An 18,537-nucleotide genomic window follows, 5' to 3' on the forward strand; every position below is an offset into this window, starting at 1 on the left:
CCGTCGGTAAGTAAGATGGAGGTTTTAATATCTGATGTGTCCCCTCTTGATATTTCAACATTGGCTGCTTCCATTTTCATCACTGTGTGGTATGTGTAGAATTGCTGTGCACATAATAGGACAGTGTTCCATAGGCGCACAGACCTTGTATTCCATCAGCACAATGGATTCACTGGCACGCTTTCAAAGGAATATACTGTGGTCAGCGAATCCCTGAAGTAATCAAGTTTGTCACCCAAAAGGAGCATAAATCAAACACATTATAAAACACATAAAATAGATGTGTGCCATTTTCAGTGAATCAAAAGAGCATTGTTAAGATTTAGGAACGAAAATGTACCACAGTTTCCACAAAAATATATTAATCAGCACAACTGTGTTTAACATTGATAATAATAAGAAATGCTTTTTTTGCACACCAAATCAGAAGAATTTCTGCAGGATCGTGTGACACCGAAAATTCAGCTTTGCCATCCCAAATATATATTAAAATGGACAATTATTTTAAATTAGCACTAGCAATATTTGACTATATTACTTTTTTTCTACTGTATTTTTCATCAAATAAATGCCACCTTGGTGAGAAAGAAATAGTTGTATATATAATTTATTTAAAATGTATTTAATATAAACATTATTAATAAAAAATAAATCTTTAAAATGTTTATATATGAAATATAATTTGTATATGTAAACCATTATTATTAAAAATAATCTATTTAAATGTTAAAATGTAATTTTATTCTGATAAATGTTGCTTTTAAGAAATCATAAGAGATTAAAATAAAATTAAATAAAAAATAATAAATAAAAAAAATGAATAAATAACATCTGCATATTTATGTAAAAATATCATCAGTCATCTCTTACACAGTGTAAATGGATCTTTCATATATAAAAATATAGCAGTCTTTTTAGAAAAATTTTGAGGTCCTTGTCATTAAAAAGTTACAAAAAAACAAAAACAAATACTGTACCATTTTAATTATGACTGGAGTTTATTTTATGAAAGCACACAAGGGTTTTAGGATTCAGCCAAGTCTTGTGATGGCATGTGACTGCCTCTTGAAAGCTCATGTCTAGTTCTGCAGTAATGGAGCTCTCATTGTGCATCTCAAGGCTGGTGGCCCAGTAAACACGACATCTGGGAGTTCTGAGGCAGCAATAACTAGAAGGGTTCTCGCTGACTAAAGTAAGACAGACCCCACGCTCAGCTCACAGGCTTAGTTTCCTGATCCAGCAGTAAAACAAAACAGACTTCACACCCTAGTCACACGGGGCAGCTAGAGAATAATGGTCAATAGAGGAGGAGAGGAATGTATGTTTCACACAGGCACAAATTGTTACATGAAGGGTCATAAACATGGTTTTTGCTATAAGGTCTGGATTATTTATCCCACATTGTTAAGTGCAGCGGGTGATGAACCGGCTGTTTGGAAAAGTGAGAAGACTTAGAAGGATGCAGGCAAACAGCATGGTAGAGTATTTAATTTTGACAGACACACTGTTTTTCTAATGGTAAAATGATATGGAAATATTATAAACTTTTATTGATCTTTTCATTAACATTTTTGCTTTCAGTATGTTTTCATGACTTTATAGTTAAGGGATAGTTAACCCAAAATTCATCACTTGCACACCATCATATCAGTCCAAACTTGACCTGACCTGGAACACAAAAGAAGATATTTTGAAGAACTTTTTCGATATAGTATAATGAAACTCAGTTGTGTCCAATCAAAACTACATTGGATCTCACTGTATAGATTTCTTGAAATATCTTCTTTTCCTCAGAAGAAATTAATTTAGGTCTGGCATGACATGAGGGTCAGTAAATAATGACAGAAATACTATGGAAGTCAATGGCTACCAGTAACTGTTTTGTTACCAGCATTCTTCAGAATATCTTCTTTTGTGTTCAACAGAAGAAAGAAAGTCATACAGATTTGGAACAACTTGAGGGTGAGTAAATGACAGAATTTACATTTTTTGGGGTGAAATATCCTTCTTCTTTGGCATTACTGCAAAAAAAAAAAAAAAAAAAAAAAAAAAAAAAAACACTTTTGGAACCTTTATTTTAAACAGTAAAGACTTCTCAAATGACAAAATATCTTTGAATGGCATTGTATCATTTGTCAAGGCTTTTTGGGTGTGTCTTGATCATTTGACCAATGTTGACCTGAGAGCAAACTTCTTATTTGTTTTAGATCAAATTATCACAGAAATATCTGTATACTGTCATTAAAAATATGCTTTATTTATTTATTTATTTATTTATTTATTTATTTATGTTATTTTTGGTGTGGTTACAGAAAAATCTAAAGGTTACCATGTGAATAGGACTGGGCTGGCTGCTATTTTTTGGAGGTTGCTGGGTCATTGACATCGTCAAAGACCTCTTTTCCTTCCTATTTTGTAATGTTCTGTTATCAACTTTACAGCATTTTCTGCCTCACTATCAAGTTAAAGCAACAATAAATGACATTATGACCATAAGTCGGGTGAGGTTTGATTGTTGTATCTGAGAATTACTGATAGCAACATAATTTATCCAGGTTTATACAAAGAAGTCGAGTCATATCCGGAGTCTTTCCTTTCAGAAAGCATCTGGGATGCCTCTACTGGAGCCTTGTTGTTTTTGCTGCACATTAAACCGAGTCCAGAGAATAGAATGTATATTATTAGCTGTGTGGCAGCTGAGTATAAACTCACTCTATTAATAAACCTAAAATTATTTCAACCCCATCCATGCACTAAATATTACTCCCAAAAAGAATGTAAGAGAGGTTAGGGCTACGTGTCACAAAGGCTATATTTTAGTATCTGTTATGTTTTAAGTCCAGTAATACGAATGTATGTTTTCTCTAATATCAGTTTTGTATGTTAGTTTCGAATGCTCTTAAATAAGAGTAACTTTCATGCATTCTGCCCTCCAAACTCCACAATGGAATGGAAAGTGTTTAAACAAGTGAACACAATAAAACCACACTAGCATACATTCAATTATTTTAAATGAAAGTTTGAATTGTGGTTTTAGGACAAGGGTATATTTTAATGTCAGCCCAGGGTAAGATGTTACATGTTTTTAATTAAAAATGTAGCCAATTGATACATTTTTAATACTATAAAAATTATTAGTTATTAATTTAATTAATTAATTACATTGTTTCATATTTGTTTTACTGTTTGACTGTAGGTTACAAGCCTATAATAAGCTGTTTAATAATAGGTTTGATTTAATTTGTGACAACATGCCCCACTATTTTTTCCCATATCTGTTGAACGAACTATGGAGTTTTCATTGTCTGTCTGTCTATCTATCTATCTATCTATCTATCTATCTATCTATCTATCTATCTATCTATCTATCTATCTATCTATCTATCTATCTATCTATCTATCTATCTATCTACAGTATCTGTCTGTCTGTCTGTCTGTCTGTCTGTCATTTTATCGGTCATTCTGTCTATCGTTCTATTGCTCGTTTGTTCTATTGCTCGTATCTGTCTGTAATGGTAACTTTCATTCTGTCAGTTTGTTTTTAAGGCATATCAGCTCAATTCTGAATGGCGCACAATCCTACTATGAAATGTAACAGTATTAAAATATCTATGCAAAGATTCTTTAACATTCTTCTTTTATGTTCCATGGAAAAAACAAAAACAGCATATGGGTTTGGAACGACATGAGAGTGTTCATTTTTGGATAAACTGTCCCTGTAAGTATAGGATGATTCACAGTTTATTTCTGTTTCCTTTACAGAGGCCCCATCTGTGGTCGTCTCCCCTCAGACACAAAGCTTCTCTCTGGGTGCAGAGGTCCACATCTCCTGTTCGGCATCTGGTTCCCCTCCTCCAAAGATTTTCTGGAGCCATGGCAACAACTTTCTGTCCAACCACCATCGGTGGTTGACAAGCTCCCCCTCCCTTCTCTCACTATACATCTTCACACATAATTTGAAATGGATATTTTTATCTACTTTCCTAAAATGGATCATTAATAGTACATTTCTGTTTGAATAAACTGTCCACAAGCATTAATAGTCTGAGATTTGGTCAAGACATCAGAATAAACCTGATCGATGCTGTGATCATTTAGAAGTCAGTTTGATGGAAAGAAAACACTCTTCAGTTTGAAAAGCATTCAACACAACTGTCTGTGTAATATTATCATTACATCAGCAGTATAAGGATAATATAACCCTGGCTGTTCTTTCAGAATGAGCATCTCTGAGTCTGGCACGCTGACAATCCGAGGAGCTGTCCCTGAGGATGCTGGGAACTATAAGTGACTGGCCACCAATGAGGCTGGCACTGCCTCTCAGTCTGTTACCGTCAGTTATGCAGGTGGGCACTGGAGTCAGCGGCTCTGCTGATGGAAACGCTTGTACATAGTAAAGTCTTCAGTCATTTTGAGTTATAGATTGAATATATAACTGACAATAACTTTTATAGTGACATGACAGCATGCATTCAAAATAAATGAGATTCCAGCTGCTGGGAGACCTATCAAATACAAAATAACAAAACATAATATAGCTGCTACTGTTAAACTATTTGGCACGCAAATATTTCTGTGGAATTTTGTTAAGCCTCAGAATGTTATACTTACTGTAATAGTTTTGTGATAAATATTTTTATGGCATCCATGCTGAATAAAAATATTCATTTCTTTTAAAAGAAAAGTTGATGGATGAACCAGGAGTTATATCAATTTTGATTTTGATCTCATTATTTTATTCCTCCCATATTTTTAAATTTTTAGACAATTTTTAAGAAATTCTGATGAAAAATATGAAATGATTGGATATCACTTAAAATTTACAATGCAATGAGGTCATGTGAAAACAATGCAAGATACTACTGTTTACAATATTTATCATGGAATAATGCATACTGTTTCACTTAATATTTTTAAGAAGTAGGAGGCAGTATATTGGGCATTCTGGGCACTTTCAGTAAGTAGTAAGCTAATATTTATAATATTTAATATTGTGAACATAACCAGATATTTACAAAGACAGATATTTAAATATGTAAACAATGCTAGTTTTAATCCCTTTCTCACTTGTTGTTTTCTCAGAGCCTCCAATCTCTGTGGCACAGCAGGTGGTGATGGTCGTTGCTGGTGAAGATGCCAGTCTAGAATGTCAGGCTTCTGGCACTCCTCCTCCATTAGTAAAATGGCAAAAAGGTAAGTATTGTCCCTAAGCATAATACCGTCTCAGTTACGTATGGTAACCCTCGTTCCCTGAAGGAGGGAACGGAGACGTCACGTCGGTGACCGAAGAAATGGGATATCGCTTCAATAGACCAATCTACTTCGAGTGTAAACTAAATGAGCCAATGCACATTGGCATGCAATTATTGCATCCAGCTGCCGCTGATCACAGTGTGAGTATAATAAGGCAACAGGTGCAATGCATACCAGGTTTTCGCTGAGGGGCTGAGCCTGTGACCCGGTGGCTCAGCAGTGGTACAGCAACCGTGGTGACGGGACGTGACGTCTCCGTTCCCTCCTTCAGGGAACGAGGGTAACCATACGTAACCGAGATGTTCCCTCTCAGTTGGTCACTCTCGATATCACGTCGGTGACCGACGAATTGGGATCCCTACCAAAGCACCATGGGTGCTGCCCCTTCCAGTATGAACACTCTGGAGCAGTTTTAGCAAGCTGACACTAACCAGGGCCTCTCGGTGCCACTACCAGTTTGAGGTGAGAACACTGAAGGATACTGGCTCTACATGAAGGCTATAGAACTCAGCGAACGTGTTCGGGGTCGCCCAGCCCGCAGCTCTACAAATATATGTCAGCGAGGCACCACGAGCTAGCGCCAAGGAGGATGCAACACTTCTAGTTGAGTGAGCTCGCAGGCTGAATGGGCAGGGCACACCCTGTGCCTGATAAGCCAGGGTTATGGCATCAACAATCCAGTGGGCCATCCTCTGCTTAGAGACGGCATTCCCCTTCTGCCGGCCTCCGTAACAGACAAAGAGCTGGTCTGAGGTCCTGAAGCTTTGTGTCCGGTCTACGTAGCATCACAATGCTCGGACGGGACAGAGCAAAGCCAGGGCTGGGTCTGCCTCCTCCAGGGTCAGGGCTTGCAGGTTCATCACTTGGTTTTTGAAGGGTGTAGTGGGAACCTTGGGCACGTAGCCAGGCCGGGGCCTCAAAATTACCTGGGAGTCAGCCGGCCCAAGCTCTAGGCATGAATCGTCGACCAAAAATGCATGCAGGTCCCCTACCCTCTTGATGGAGGCCAGTGCAAGCAGGAGTTTTCAAGGAAAGAAACTTTAGCTCAGTGAATGAAAAGGCTCGAATAGGTCCTGCTGTAGTGATTTTAGCACTAGAGTCAGGTCCCAAGAGGGTATAGAGGGGGGCCGGGAAGGATTTAACCTCCTTTAAGGAACCTGATGATGAGGTCATGCTTACCTAAAGTCTTCCCATTCATGGTAGATCCTTCCTCAGAGGAATCGGCCAAGGAGGGGCTGTAGTGAGGAGCATTAGTTCGGGGAACCAGGTCCGAGTGGGCCAATACAGTGCCACAAGCTCCTCGTCCTCCCGGACTTTGCACAGTGTCAGGGAGTAGAACAACTGGCAGTGAGAGGTCTCTGGAGAAGCAAACAGGTCTACCTGAGTGGCTCCGAATCATCTCCAAATCAGCTGGACCGTCAGGGGATGGAGTCGCCATTCTCCCGGGAGCATTGCTCCAGACAGATCGTCGGCTGTACGGTTGAGCAGGCCTGGAATGTGAACAGCACGAAGTGACCTCAGAACCTTCTGACTCCAAAGGAGGAGGTGGCGGGCGAGTTGCGACTTGCGACGGGAGCGCGGACCACCTTGTCGGTTGATGTACGCAACGGTCGCTATGTTGTCCGTTCGGACCAGCACGTGCTTGCCTCGAAAGCGACCTTTAAGACGGTTCAGAGCAAGGTGTACTGCTAACAACTCTAGGCAGTTGATGTGCCAATACAGCTGCGGGCCAGTCCAAACCCCTGAGACTGCATGCCAGTTGTACGTGGCCCCCCAGCCGGTGGTGGAGGTATCCGTGTAAACCACAGAATGCCTGGAGATCTGTTCTAGGGGCACCCCTGCCCAGAGGAACGTAAGATCTGACCACGGGGTGAGGGTTTGGCGACAGGCCGGTGTAACTTGGACCCGGTGAGTGCCGCGCTTCCACGCCCACCTCGGGACTCAGCCATAAAGTCAGTGCTGGAACGGTCTCATATGTAACAGGCCGAACGGTGTAAGTGCCGCTGTGGCCACCATATGCCCCAGGAGCCTCTGAAAAAGGGACCGCTGTCCTGCCCTAGAACGTATTCAAGCAGGCTAGCATCGACCGCGCATGTTCCTCTGTGAGGCGCGCTGTCTGTTCAACCGAATCCAACTCCATAACGAGAAAAGAGATCCTCTGCGTCGGCGAGAGTTTGTTCTTTTCCCAGATGACCCGAAGGCCCAACAAAGGCTGAGGTGCCAGAGCACCAGGTCCCTGTGCTCGCACAACTGATTCCGAGATTGTGCTAGTATCAGCCAATCTTCTAGATAGATGAGAATGCGAACACCCTGCTCTCTGAGGGGAACAAGAGCCACCTCCGCGACTTTCGTGAAGACACGGGGAGACAGGGACAGCCCGAAGAGATGGCGCTCCTGGACCACAAGCGTGGAAATCGCATGACCCAGAGAACGCGCGGTGACCTTCGTCGCTTGGAGCGCGAGGACAGTGGCGCCTCAACTCAATAATTGCATGGCAATGTGCATTGGCTCATTTAGTTTACACTCAAAGTAGATTGGTCTATCGAAGCGATATCCCAGTTCGTCGGTCACTGACCTGATGTCGAGAGTGACCGACTGAAAGGGAACTGGGCCTTCAAGACATAGTTTTTCTATTTGTTTTTTTGATAAATGTTTTTTTTTTTTTTTTGGTATTATTGATTAGTTTTAATTATTCTCTAATTAAACTGACATATCATTTTAGTCAACAAAAATACCAATAATGTGCAAGATGATAAATGTGTCAAACAGATCAAATGTTTAACCAAATTAAATGTATAAAAGAGTTATCAGCATCACCAAATGCAGCAAATGTTATAATTTCTACATGTTTTAGACTGTTATTAATTTTCTGGGTTTTAGAAACTGTTTAGGATATTGCATTGTAGTAGGTTGTTATGGCAACAGTGTATGCAAAGTCTTGCACCATCCATCTTCAGGGGATCTGGATCTGGGAACAGTTCCATTTGCGGAGCAGGATGTCTATCGTGGAACTCTGGGGATCCGTGGGGTTCAGGAACTGGATTCTGGAGACTATACCTGTGTAGCCTCAAATATTGCTGGGGCCGCCTCTGCTGTGGTCATACTACAGGTGGGAGGTGAGAACAAGACCTCAGTTGCATTACAAACTGACACAATATAAATATTACTATACATTTTATAAGGCACAGTTTCATTTTATGTGGGCTTTTATTTATTGAGCTCACTGTCGCAGTATTTCTATTGCTTTTCCAAAAATGTAAGCATATGTAGTTCATAATGCACAAATAAGCTTAGCAATGTGATTAAACTTTTCGGGAGAATCAACATACAGATGTATTTGTTTAGTTAACTGTTTGTGCATATTAAACTGGGATGGGAGAAAATATTTTACCTTCGTAAAAAAATAACACTTTAAATCATAATTACTACATGTGTGACCGAAAAACTGAAAAATATGTTGGAAGTAAATTTGTTCAGTGGAATATTGCTTATTTTTTCCCCATACTTTGTTCTCAGGTGTATTTCAGGAGTTTTCAAACTTTTTTAATACCAAGGACCCTGAAATAATATGATACCTTTGTGAGAGACCCCCTTTCTAAAATTATAAAGACAACTGTATATACAGTAAAGATGAGTTTATACTGTGTGTAAAAAACATTAAGCATGAAGTTATTGACTTTGGTTTTGTTGGCTTTTGCTAAATATGTTGTTGGTTTAAAGCCAAATCAAATTATTTCAATATTATTTACATTTAATTTGTACTAAAGCCAAAAAAATTTTTAAATGCTTTTGGCAAACAAAGTGATTTTAGTTTTGATTGCTCCAATTTTTATTTGTTTATTTTAATTTTTTTTTGCAGCTGCTCCTACGTTCTCTGAGTCTCCTGTGGACATAACGGCCAGTGTCGGTGATAACATTACACTACCGTGCATCGCTCGCGGTTTCCCCAAACCTTCTCTAACATGGAGACACCAGGATGGACGTCCCATTTTTGGCAAGTCATCTGGCCACGTCGGCACCTCTCAACTACCTTCTGGTGCCCTTCAGATCCAGAGTGAGTTTCTATATCTATCTTTGAGTAGATGTTTAGGGAGGATGTCTGCAAGCACACACTCTCCTAGATACTAAACGCAAGGATCTAACGGACACAGTCCAACCACAGGAGAATAGTGAAGATGTTGTTTTAGGTGTTGACATGTAGGGGAGGTGGGTCTGAAACCAACTGCTGCGATCAAGGAAATAGAAGAAGTACAGCTGAGAGCTTCCTCTCTCAGAGAGTAAGCTGAGAGGAGGTCTCCTCATCCCAGGCCTGCTCAGGGGTTGGGTGGGCTAAACGGTCAAACCGCAGGCTTCTTAAGCCAACACTGGAGCTTCTGGCAGGACAGGGTGCTGCATATGGACAAAGTAGAGCTCTAAATCCTTATAGGCTATAATGTTTTTATTAGATAGCCTCTAAAGTATTAGCATTGAGCAGCTCGTCTGCTGTTGGCTAACCTGGTTACTTAAAGCATTTTGAGCAAATGGATCTGTTTCTACCTTCCCTTTGAGAGTGTGTGCATTTTTTATGCAATGATTATAATTTTTGTAATGTTTTTGAAAGAAGTCTCTCTATTTATTTGATCAAAAACAGTTAAAAAACATTAATATTGCGAAATATTATTACAGTTTAAAAATAACTGTTTTCTACTTAAATGTATTTTTATTCAAGTGATGGCAAAGCTGAATTGTCAACAGCATTGAGTGAGCAGTCTTCACTGTCACATGATCCTTCAGAAAGCATTCTAATATGCTATTTGCTGCTCAGTTGTTATTAGTGCTCAGTTTTAAATAATGATTCTTATTATTAACAATGTTGTTTTGCAGCTTAATTTTTTTGTAAAAAACAGTGATACATTTTTTTTTCAGGATTCTTTGATGGACAGAATGTTAAATGCAGCATTTATTTGAAATTGATTTTAGAAATGTCTTTACTGTCACTTCTGATCAATTTAATGCATCCTTGCTGGAAAACAGCATTCATTACAATAAATAAATAAATAAATCATAGTTACCCCTCACTTTTGAATGGTAGTGTATCACAGTTTTCCCAGAAATATTCATCAGCAGGACAACTGTTTTCAACATTGATAATAATAAGAAATGTTTATTGAGCAGCAAATCAGTATATTGGAATGATTTCTGAAGGATCAAGTGACACTGAAGCCTGGAGTAATGGATGCTCACAATTCAGCTTTGCCATCATTACATTTTAAAACACATTCAAATGGAACACTTATTTTAAATCGTAATAAAATTTAGCAATTTTACTGTTTCTGTTGTATTTTTGATCAATTAAATGCAGCATTGGTGAGCATAAGAGACTTTCAAAAAGAGTAAACAGTCTTAATTATTCCAAACATTTTGCCCTCAGTGTACAGCTCTGGAAGAAATTAAAGAGATGACTGCAGAATTATCAGTTTCTTTGGTTTTGGTTCATATTCATATTCACAACACAATATAGTGCAAAAAATTCAAGCAGCTCGGCTTTGTTTAATGGCTTGTGACCGCCCATCTTCCTCTTGTTCACATTCCAGATGCTTTCAGTGGGGTTCAGCTGTGGAGTTTGGGCTGTCCTTGACAGAGTCTTGATCTAGTGCTCCTCCATCCACACCTTGATTTACCTGGCTGTGTGGCATGGAGCATTGTCCTGCTGGAAAAAAATGTGGAACATTGTCAGAGCAGAAGGAAGCAAGTTTTGTTCTAGGACAACCTTCTATGTGGCTTGATTCATGTGCCCGGTGTGACCAGGTGTTAGGCAAAGCTGAAAAATGGAATCATCAATGAAGTTCCAATCCTTATGGTCTTTTACAAACTTCAGTTTGGCTCTTCTTTGCACCCAATCAATAAATCACCCCTTCCCAAATTAGCACGTTTACTTCAAACCTTAACCCAAGATCCCGTTTCGGACTGTCCTAACCGTGCACTTCACCCCAGCTGCCATTTGACATTCTTTTTATAGGTCACTTGATGTGATCCTGCGGGTGTTGAGTAACCTTCGAATGAGGTCAGTGGGGAATCGTTTTCACCCTCTGCCGGTCTTTAGCTTTGTTGTCCACAATATGAACCACTGTCTTCAAACTTTTTAAGGATGGAAGCAACCTGAGGCTATTTCAGCTCAACTCATTTGGTATAATCAAAGTTATTGTTTGATTCCAGTTACTTTTGAGGTACTACTAGCACTGGTTTTGCCATCCAGCTTCTCCTACTGCAAGAGGATACTGATGACCAAAGCAGTGTTTTTACACTTTTTCTTGTTAAATAAGATTTGCTTGAGGTGATTACCTAATCAGTACTTTATTAAGCAGAACACAGTGTGCTTGTGTTGGAATTCAACAGGCACTGGAATGGAATGGCTGCCATACATTTAGAGATGCTGATTTAAGAAAAAAAGCTGTATGTAAAAAATTGAGAAAATGTGCTTGTTCTTATAACAATGCATACTTGCACAAAAATGTATTGCACACTTATGACATTGGTTTAAATTTGATTGATTACAAATGACTGTTTTATGAATTTCACATATGCAAACTGTTGCACAACATTCACAACAACAGCTTCATTGTTTTAAATCAGATGAACAGTTGCATATAAAGTAGTGAGTGCGTAATACTCTCAAACAAGAATGTATAATCGCTAATGAAGTCAGAGCTGTCATCAAAGTGGAATTAATAGCTTTGGTTGTAAATACAAGAAAATCAGCTTTGCTATAAATTCTCTTTCTCTTCCAAAAGTGCCAACAGCGCCAAGAACTGAATGAGTTTTCAAGAAATTTTAAAACTTTAATGGTTAATTATTTATTTCTGTAGCAAACATGCAGATGTGTGTCATTAAAAAGCATTCATCATAAAAGATGGCTTTTAGATCCAAGAGGTCATCTGTAGCATCCAGTTTTATCAAACCATGTGGTAGAAAACTGTGAAAAAATAGGTTCATAAATTGGCAATGCAGTGATATTAAAATTCTTTCAATAAAGTCGTAATTATTTTCAGATTATGGCACATGCTAAAGATTATTTTTAAGTGTTAGTGTTATAGAGTTATTGAATTTAATAATAATTTATTAACACTGTTGCATGTCACAGAATGAATATCTTAGTTTAAGATTTTAGTTTTTTATTTTATAAAAAATGTACAATAATTAATTTGTATAATTTTTTATTGTTATTGTTTATTGAGTGTTAGATGATGACAAAAGGTAATCTAAGTGGAAAAAATAGGAAACATAATAATAATTATTATTATTAATTCTCAAAAATATTTAATATAAAAAAAAATGTAATAGTATTGTAATAAAATGTAATTAAATATTTTTAGTAATATTATAAATTATAAAAATAGTTGCAATTTATTAATTGAATTTATTTTGTAATTATTATTAATTAATTTATTATTGTTAATACTATTAATTCTTGTTAATAACTGTATTTAAACAAGTGTTGATAAAGGTCATCTTAATGTAAAAAAATCTGGAAATCAGGATCCATAATTACAGTAAATATCCAATACTGGCTGCTACATATCTATTGATAAATCTCTAATATATATAGATATATATATATATACACACACACACACACACATATAGTGCATCTCTGCTACTTTAATAAGCAGACATCTTGTAGCTTAGTATTTGTATGTTTTGTTAAATTAGTCACATTCCTGGCTTAATGTTCTGTAGTTTTTTTTATTTTTTTTTATTTATTTATTCATCCTGACTTTGATACAAAGGTCAAGATGACACCTTATTAACTGAGTAAAGCCGTTACCAAAGACCAAAAACACACAAACATGTCCATATTAATAGCAAACTATAATTAAGCTTAATTGTTTGTTAATGACTAAAGTATGAAATTACATGTTTGTAAAATCCATTTCAAAAGAGTCCTTTATGTTGTAATCAGTGTTCTTCTGTTCCCTCCAGGTGTTTGGGTTGATGATGAATGTTTATGTATGTGAGGCCAAAAACCAGTTTGGATCCATCAAGGCTCTAGCCAGAGTCACTGTTACTGGCTTAGGTATTAAAATGTATTGTTCTCCTCACCAATATCAGAAATATTATCACCATAAACTGTCACTGTAATTATCTGTCCTGTTCGCAGAACCCCATTATTATTTCAAAGTGCACCAGCTGTCACAGTGATGATCGGTCAGCATTTGAACCTTCCCTGTAAGTTATTAGATGGCATTCCTCTTCCGGAGAGACTCTGTACACACAATGGAAAACAAGTTAGTGACGAAAGAAACAATTATTAGGTGTGAAACAATTCAGGGATAATGTACCTGTTTTGTTCATGCTTATGGTTTTATTGTGTATGATCACTCTGTGTCTAGGTGCATGTTGGTGGAAGAGTCTTTCTAAGGAGTGATGGCAGTCTGCATGTAGATAGAGCTGGACCTGATGATGCTGGGACTTATGTGTGCACTGCTATCAATGTAGCAGGATCAGCCAATATTACGGTCACTGTGATAGTTCATGGTTAGTACGCAGGACCTGTTATCAATAAGTATAACTGATTTTCATTTTTTTCACTGTCTAGATTTATCAGCGTGATGAAAGCAAGAGTGTAGAAAGAGAGAAAAAAAAACAATAAATTAACAAAAATACAATAAAACCATCAACTTTTATTAGCATTTTGGTCTGCTATGTCCGTAAACAAATATCTAAAATCAATCTAGAGATCAAGATACATTTACTTAAGAAGTAAAAATATTTAAGATATAACTTTGTAAACTTGATAAAACTTTTTCAGAAAATTAATATTTTTATAGAATATATATTATAAAAATATTATTAAAAAAATTATATACTCACGCACACACACACACACACACACACACACACACACACACACACACACACACACACACACACACACACACACACACACACACACATAAATACAGTACAGGTCAAAAGTTTGGAAACATTACTATTTTTAATGTTTTGGAAAGAAGTTTCTTCTGCTCATCAAGCCTGCATTTATTTGATCAAAAATACAGAAAACAAAAAAGGAAAATTGTGATATATTATTACAATGTAAAAAAATATTTTTTAAAAAATTTATTATACTTTAAATTATCATTTATTTCTGTGATGCAAAGCTGAATTTTTAGGATCATTATCACATGATCCTTTAGAAATCATTCTAATATGATGATTCATTATCAAGGTTGGAAACAGTTCTGCTGCTTAATATTTTTTCAGAACATGTGATATTTTTTTAGGATACTTTGATGAATAAAAAGTAAAAAAAAAAAAAAAAAAAAAAGAAGCTATGTTTTTAAAATATAAATATTTTGTAATAACAATATACCCACGATAGAGGATGCAGGGGTCTATGTCTGCACTGCCACCAGTTCTGTGGGCTACACCAGCAGAGAGATGCATCTGAGTGTTAACAGTGAGGAATATGTGACTGATTTACTCTTAAAAAAAAAAAAAAAATTGTGTAGAAGTATTTTTTAAGTCTCTCATTTTAATAGGCAAACCAAAAATTCTTGGTGCTGATGGGTCACAGGCAACGGTTAAATTGGCAGCTGAGATCGGATCAGAGGTCATCCTTCCATGTGAAATTCATGGAAATCCTACACCTCTGGTGACTTGGAGCAGAAATGGGCAACCTATACCTCCTGTCACAGCCTGGTAGGAAAATTATATTCAGTCCTGTAGTACCTGTCATACACCATATTGATAATATAAATTTACTAAGACACCTAACATACTGTACACTATCTTTCCTACACTAATATAACTAAATATTTCTTGAGCACCAAATCATCACATTAGAATTATTTTCTGAAGGTTCATGTGACACTGAAGCCTGGATTAATGGCTTCTTAAAATTCAGCTGTGCCATTACAGGAATTATTATTTTTTTTTTATATATATTTAATTAGAAAAATTTTAATTTATAATTTATAATAATTATAATTTATAATAATTATATTTCACAATATTACAGCTTTTTTTTGTTTTTGTTTAAAAAGAAAATCACAGTATTTTTGATGGAATAAATGCAGCCTTGAATGAACATAAGTGACTTATTTCAACAACATAATTTTTAAAAGTCTTACTGTGGGGAAGTCGTGGCCTAACGGTTAGAGAATTTGACTCCTAACCCTAAGGTTGTGGGTTTGAGTCTCGGGCCGGCAATACCACAACTGAGGTGCCCTTGAGCAAGGCACCGAACCCCCAACTGCTCCAAGTAGTGTAGTTTTCCATTTGTCCTCTTGTCCCAAAGTGTATAATCATAGAAAAGATCTTGAGCTACACAATTTGTGTGAAAAGAAATGTTAAACAATTCTGGCACATACGTCTGGTAAAAGGTACAATTTTTTCTGCTCATTTTGATAGTTTATTTACAAAAAAAAAAAAAAAAAGGCTTGCTGACCAGCCAAAGGTCAAAGGCTAAATGTGCTTTTTAATTGTGCTCCTTTAGATACTATTGACAATGTCACAAAATCTTGTTCATGAAGCCAAAAATGGTGTGGTATTTTTAACCGAAATCATTTGCACTGTTTTTGCTTTTAGAAAGTGTTGTTAAAGTACATAATAAATGGCAAAAAATATGTCCTGATGAGTGATGAAGTATTCTTGCAGTGAAGGTACGGGCCCTGATGAGGTGATGTAGCCATCTATAAAAGGCTTCAGCTGTGTCAAAATTCACCCCAGCTGACTTCTCTTACCTCATTCTAACTCCCCTGGAAAAGAACTACAGCCAGCTCGGCTTCAGCTAAAGCCACTGGTGCTCTGTTATAAAAGATACATTAGATTTCATCTTGATGGACTGATGCTTTGCATTTCTTTGGCTTAAGTGAAAGCATCATCTGCAGGGATCTTTTCTCAGCACTAATTTCATGTTTTGAGAGTGTTGGCTAAAAGCAGTGTGTTTTAATTGTAGTCCTCTATCATAGGCCAGACCGTAAAAACTTACAGGAGTACAATGATGTCACATAGTACAAGCAACTGGAGATAAGACTCTCTTATAGTGGCAGACACTGTCACTGTCACTTTTTTTTTCAAGTTGACATTTTAGCCTTCTTTTAAAGAAATATTCCAGGTTAAACACAAGTCTCTTAATCAATAGCATTTGGGTTACAAAAATCTGGGTTACATGAGTCACCAGCAATGGAAGTGAATGAGGCCAATGTGTAAACATTACAAAACTCAGTGTTTCAATAGTACAGCCAAAAGACATAAACAAAATTCATGTTAACTTGATTTTACTGTGAAATATAACATGATAACATAAACAACTAAGCTTTTCTGTGTGAAGCTATATCCAATAAATGTGCAGTATGTGTTTTTATAAAAAATAATAATAAAATAAAAAATTGGTTCCATTCACTTCCATTCTAAGTACGTCACTGTAACCCCCATTTTTGCGCTTTTCTTTCTCTTCAAAGAAAACTATTGACAAATCCCTATTATTTTAGGTGGTAATCAACATTATGCCACGCATGGTTAATATTTTTGGCGTCATTAAATTAAGATCTGGCCAAAAACATGTAAAAGCATGTGATGAACACAAGTGTTTTTTTATTTTTTATTCCCATTCATTATGAAGGTCCTCTGGATTCATACCTCATAAAGAGTCAAGGTGTAAAACCATATGAGGTTCAGTGGAAAACAGTTGTAAAGTTAATTATGTTGAGATTAATGTATTTGCTCAGTAAACTGATGATGGCAGTGGGGCTAGAGGTGTAGGGATCAGAATGACAAACATGCCAGGATTTTTTTTAGTAGGTGCTGGAGCATGTTGATGGCATTAGTCAGTGGGATGCAGCAGATATGTCCTGAAGGGATGTATGGATGACAGCTTTAGGATTAGATAATGTGGTCTATCTGTGAAAGCAGGGAATTACTAGAATGTTGAGACACTGTATTCCTGGTAAAGCAAGGAATGAGACATGTGAGTGCGTGAGAGAGAGAGTGTGTGTGTGTGTGTGTGTTTTGAGTGATAGTCACAAAGGAAAAAGTGTAGCCTGCATAATGTTTGAGTCTCCAGGAGCTTCCCGTCTTATAAAACAGCATGTCGACATCTCAGTCTTACTGACGAGAATAACACACCACTCTAGAGACATCTGCCACACAGGAAAGAAGACAGTGTGTGGAAAGTGTGTTTAATCTAGAATCGGGTGGCTGTAGGGATGATAGGGGCACCAGTGCTCAATTTAACCTTTGTAGAGTTTGAAGCTTTATCGGACTGTGAACTGCTATTTTAATGATTTTTTTGAGCCTCTTTCCCATCTTTCTCTGTCTTTTTCTGGCCATTCTAGCACTCTTGATTACCCTAATTACCAGTTTCATCAGCATGCACATGTGTTTCTACAGATAGGGTCCCAACAGGGTTAACACACATAACCAAATATACATTCATGTAATATGTCAGAGAAATTTGAAAAGCAGAGAAAAACTACAAACCACAGGTGTTCAGCAGATCCAATCATCAAATTTACATTCATGTTTTAGGTGCTAGTATGTTGTATGGCAGAGAAATACAAAAAGCAGTGTGCATTTCCTGAATGTTTACTGTAAATTTGGACCACCATAATGCTTTGCAAAAATAAAAAGAATGTAAGAAACAGTCACTCCAATGCAAAATTTCCAAGTTAGCAGCCATAATGCTTTGTAAAACACACACAAAATCACACACATACTCAAAGAAGGGAAGAAACGATCACTCCAAAATGGATGCTTTTTTCAGAAATATTTCCTGTAAACTTTCAAGTTGGTAGCCATAATACTACTTTAAAAAAAGAGAAAAAAGAAAGTCACTCTGAAACTGTCCTTTTTTAGAAATATACACTGTATATTTTCAAGCTGGCAGCCATAATGCCTTAAATATTAATAATAAGTCAGAATTGTCTCTAGAAGACTGTTGCTTAGTTTAGAATATAATCAAAGAGAGAGAAAAAATATATATATAAATCAAATGCTTCATTATAATAACACCTGTGTTCACATGAGTGTTTTTGCTCAGCTTCTTTATAAAACAAAACTTTCAGAATTATGTTAATTCATTAGAAATTATGTGTGATCTTGTGAAGTCAATTTTGGGTATTAATCTTGGCCACTACCAACTATTTAGTGATCTCAGCATTAGTCCACATGTGCAAGTCTTGTGAGAAAAAAAGTGGGAGGCGGAGTACTTTGTCCCAAATGGGGTTTGTAGTAGCTTGTAGCTTCCTTTCAGATTTATTAGTTGTACTTAGGTTGCCATAATAAAGTTGCTAAGCAAATGTT

The 18,537-nt window shown here is 36.9% G+C and overlaps 1 protein-coding gene across 1 annotated transcript; it reads left to right on the forward strand.

Annotated features, from left to right (window-relative positions):
- The first annotated feature begins 3,579 nt into the window (after positions 1-3,579).
- On the forward strand, positions 3,580-13,800 carry LOC122146018 (hemicentin-1-like). Its single transcript, XM_042763053.1, has 6 exons — positions 3,580-5,193; positions 8,211-8,369; positions 9,113-9,307; positions 13,213-13,306; positions 13,391-13,517; positions 13,623-13,800. Exons 1-4 carry the CDS (start codon positions 5,043-5,045, stop codon positions 13,245-13,247), a joined length of 540 nt encoding a protein of 179 aa, XP_042618987.1. The 5' UTR covers positions 3,580-5,042; the 3' UTR covers positions 13,248-13,306; positions 13,391-13,517; positions 13,623-13,800.
- The last annotated feature ends 4,737 nt before the right edge of the window (positions 13,801-18,537 follow it).

This window comes from Cyprinus carpio, chromosome A8 (genome assembly GCF_018340385.1).
Source record: "Cyprinus carpio isolate SPL01 chromosome A8, ASM1834038v1, whole genome shotgun sequence".
In the NCBI taxonomy this organism is placed as follows: domain Eukaryota; kingdom Metazoa; phylum Chordata; class Actinopteri; order Cypriniformes; family Cyprinidae; genus Cyprinus; species Cyprinus carpio.

Bases quoted from the DNA above. Each gene is read 5' to 3' on its own strand.
- LOC122146018 (XM_042763053.1), top strand. From the start codon at position 5,043: ATGCTAGTTTTAATCCCTTTCTCACTTGTTGTTTTCTCAGAGCCTCCA. The intron at 5,194-8,210 runs GTAAGTATTGTC...ATCCATCTTCAG, and splicing joins ATTAGTAAAATGGCAAAAAG to GGGATCTGGATCTGGGAACA. The intron at 8,370-9,112 runs GTGAGAACAAGA...TTTTTTTTGCAG, and splicing joins GGTCATACTACAGGTGGGAG to CTGCTCCTACGTTCTCTGAG.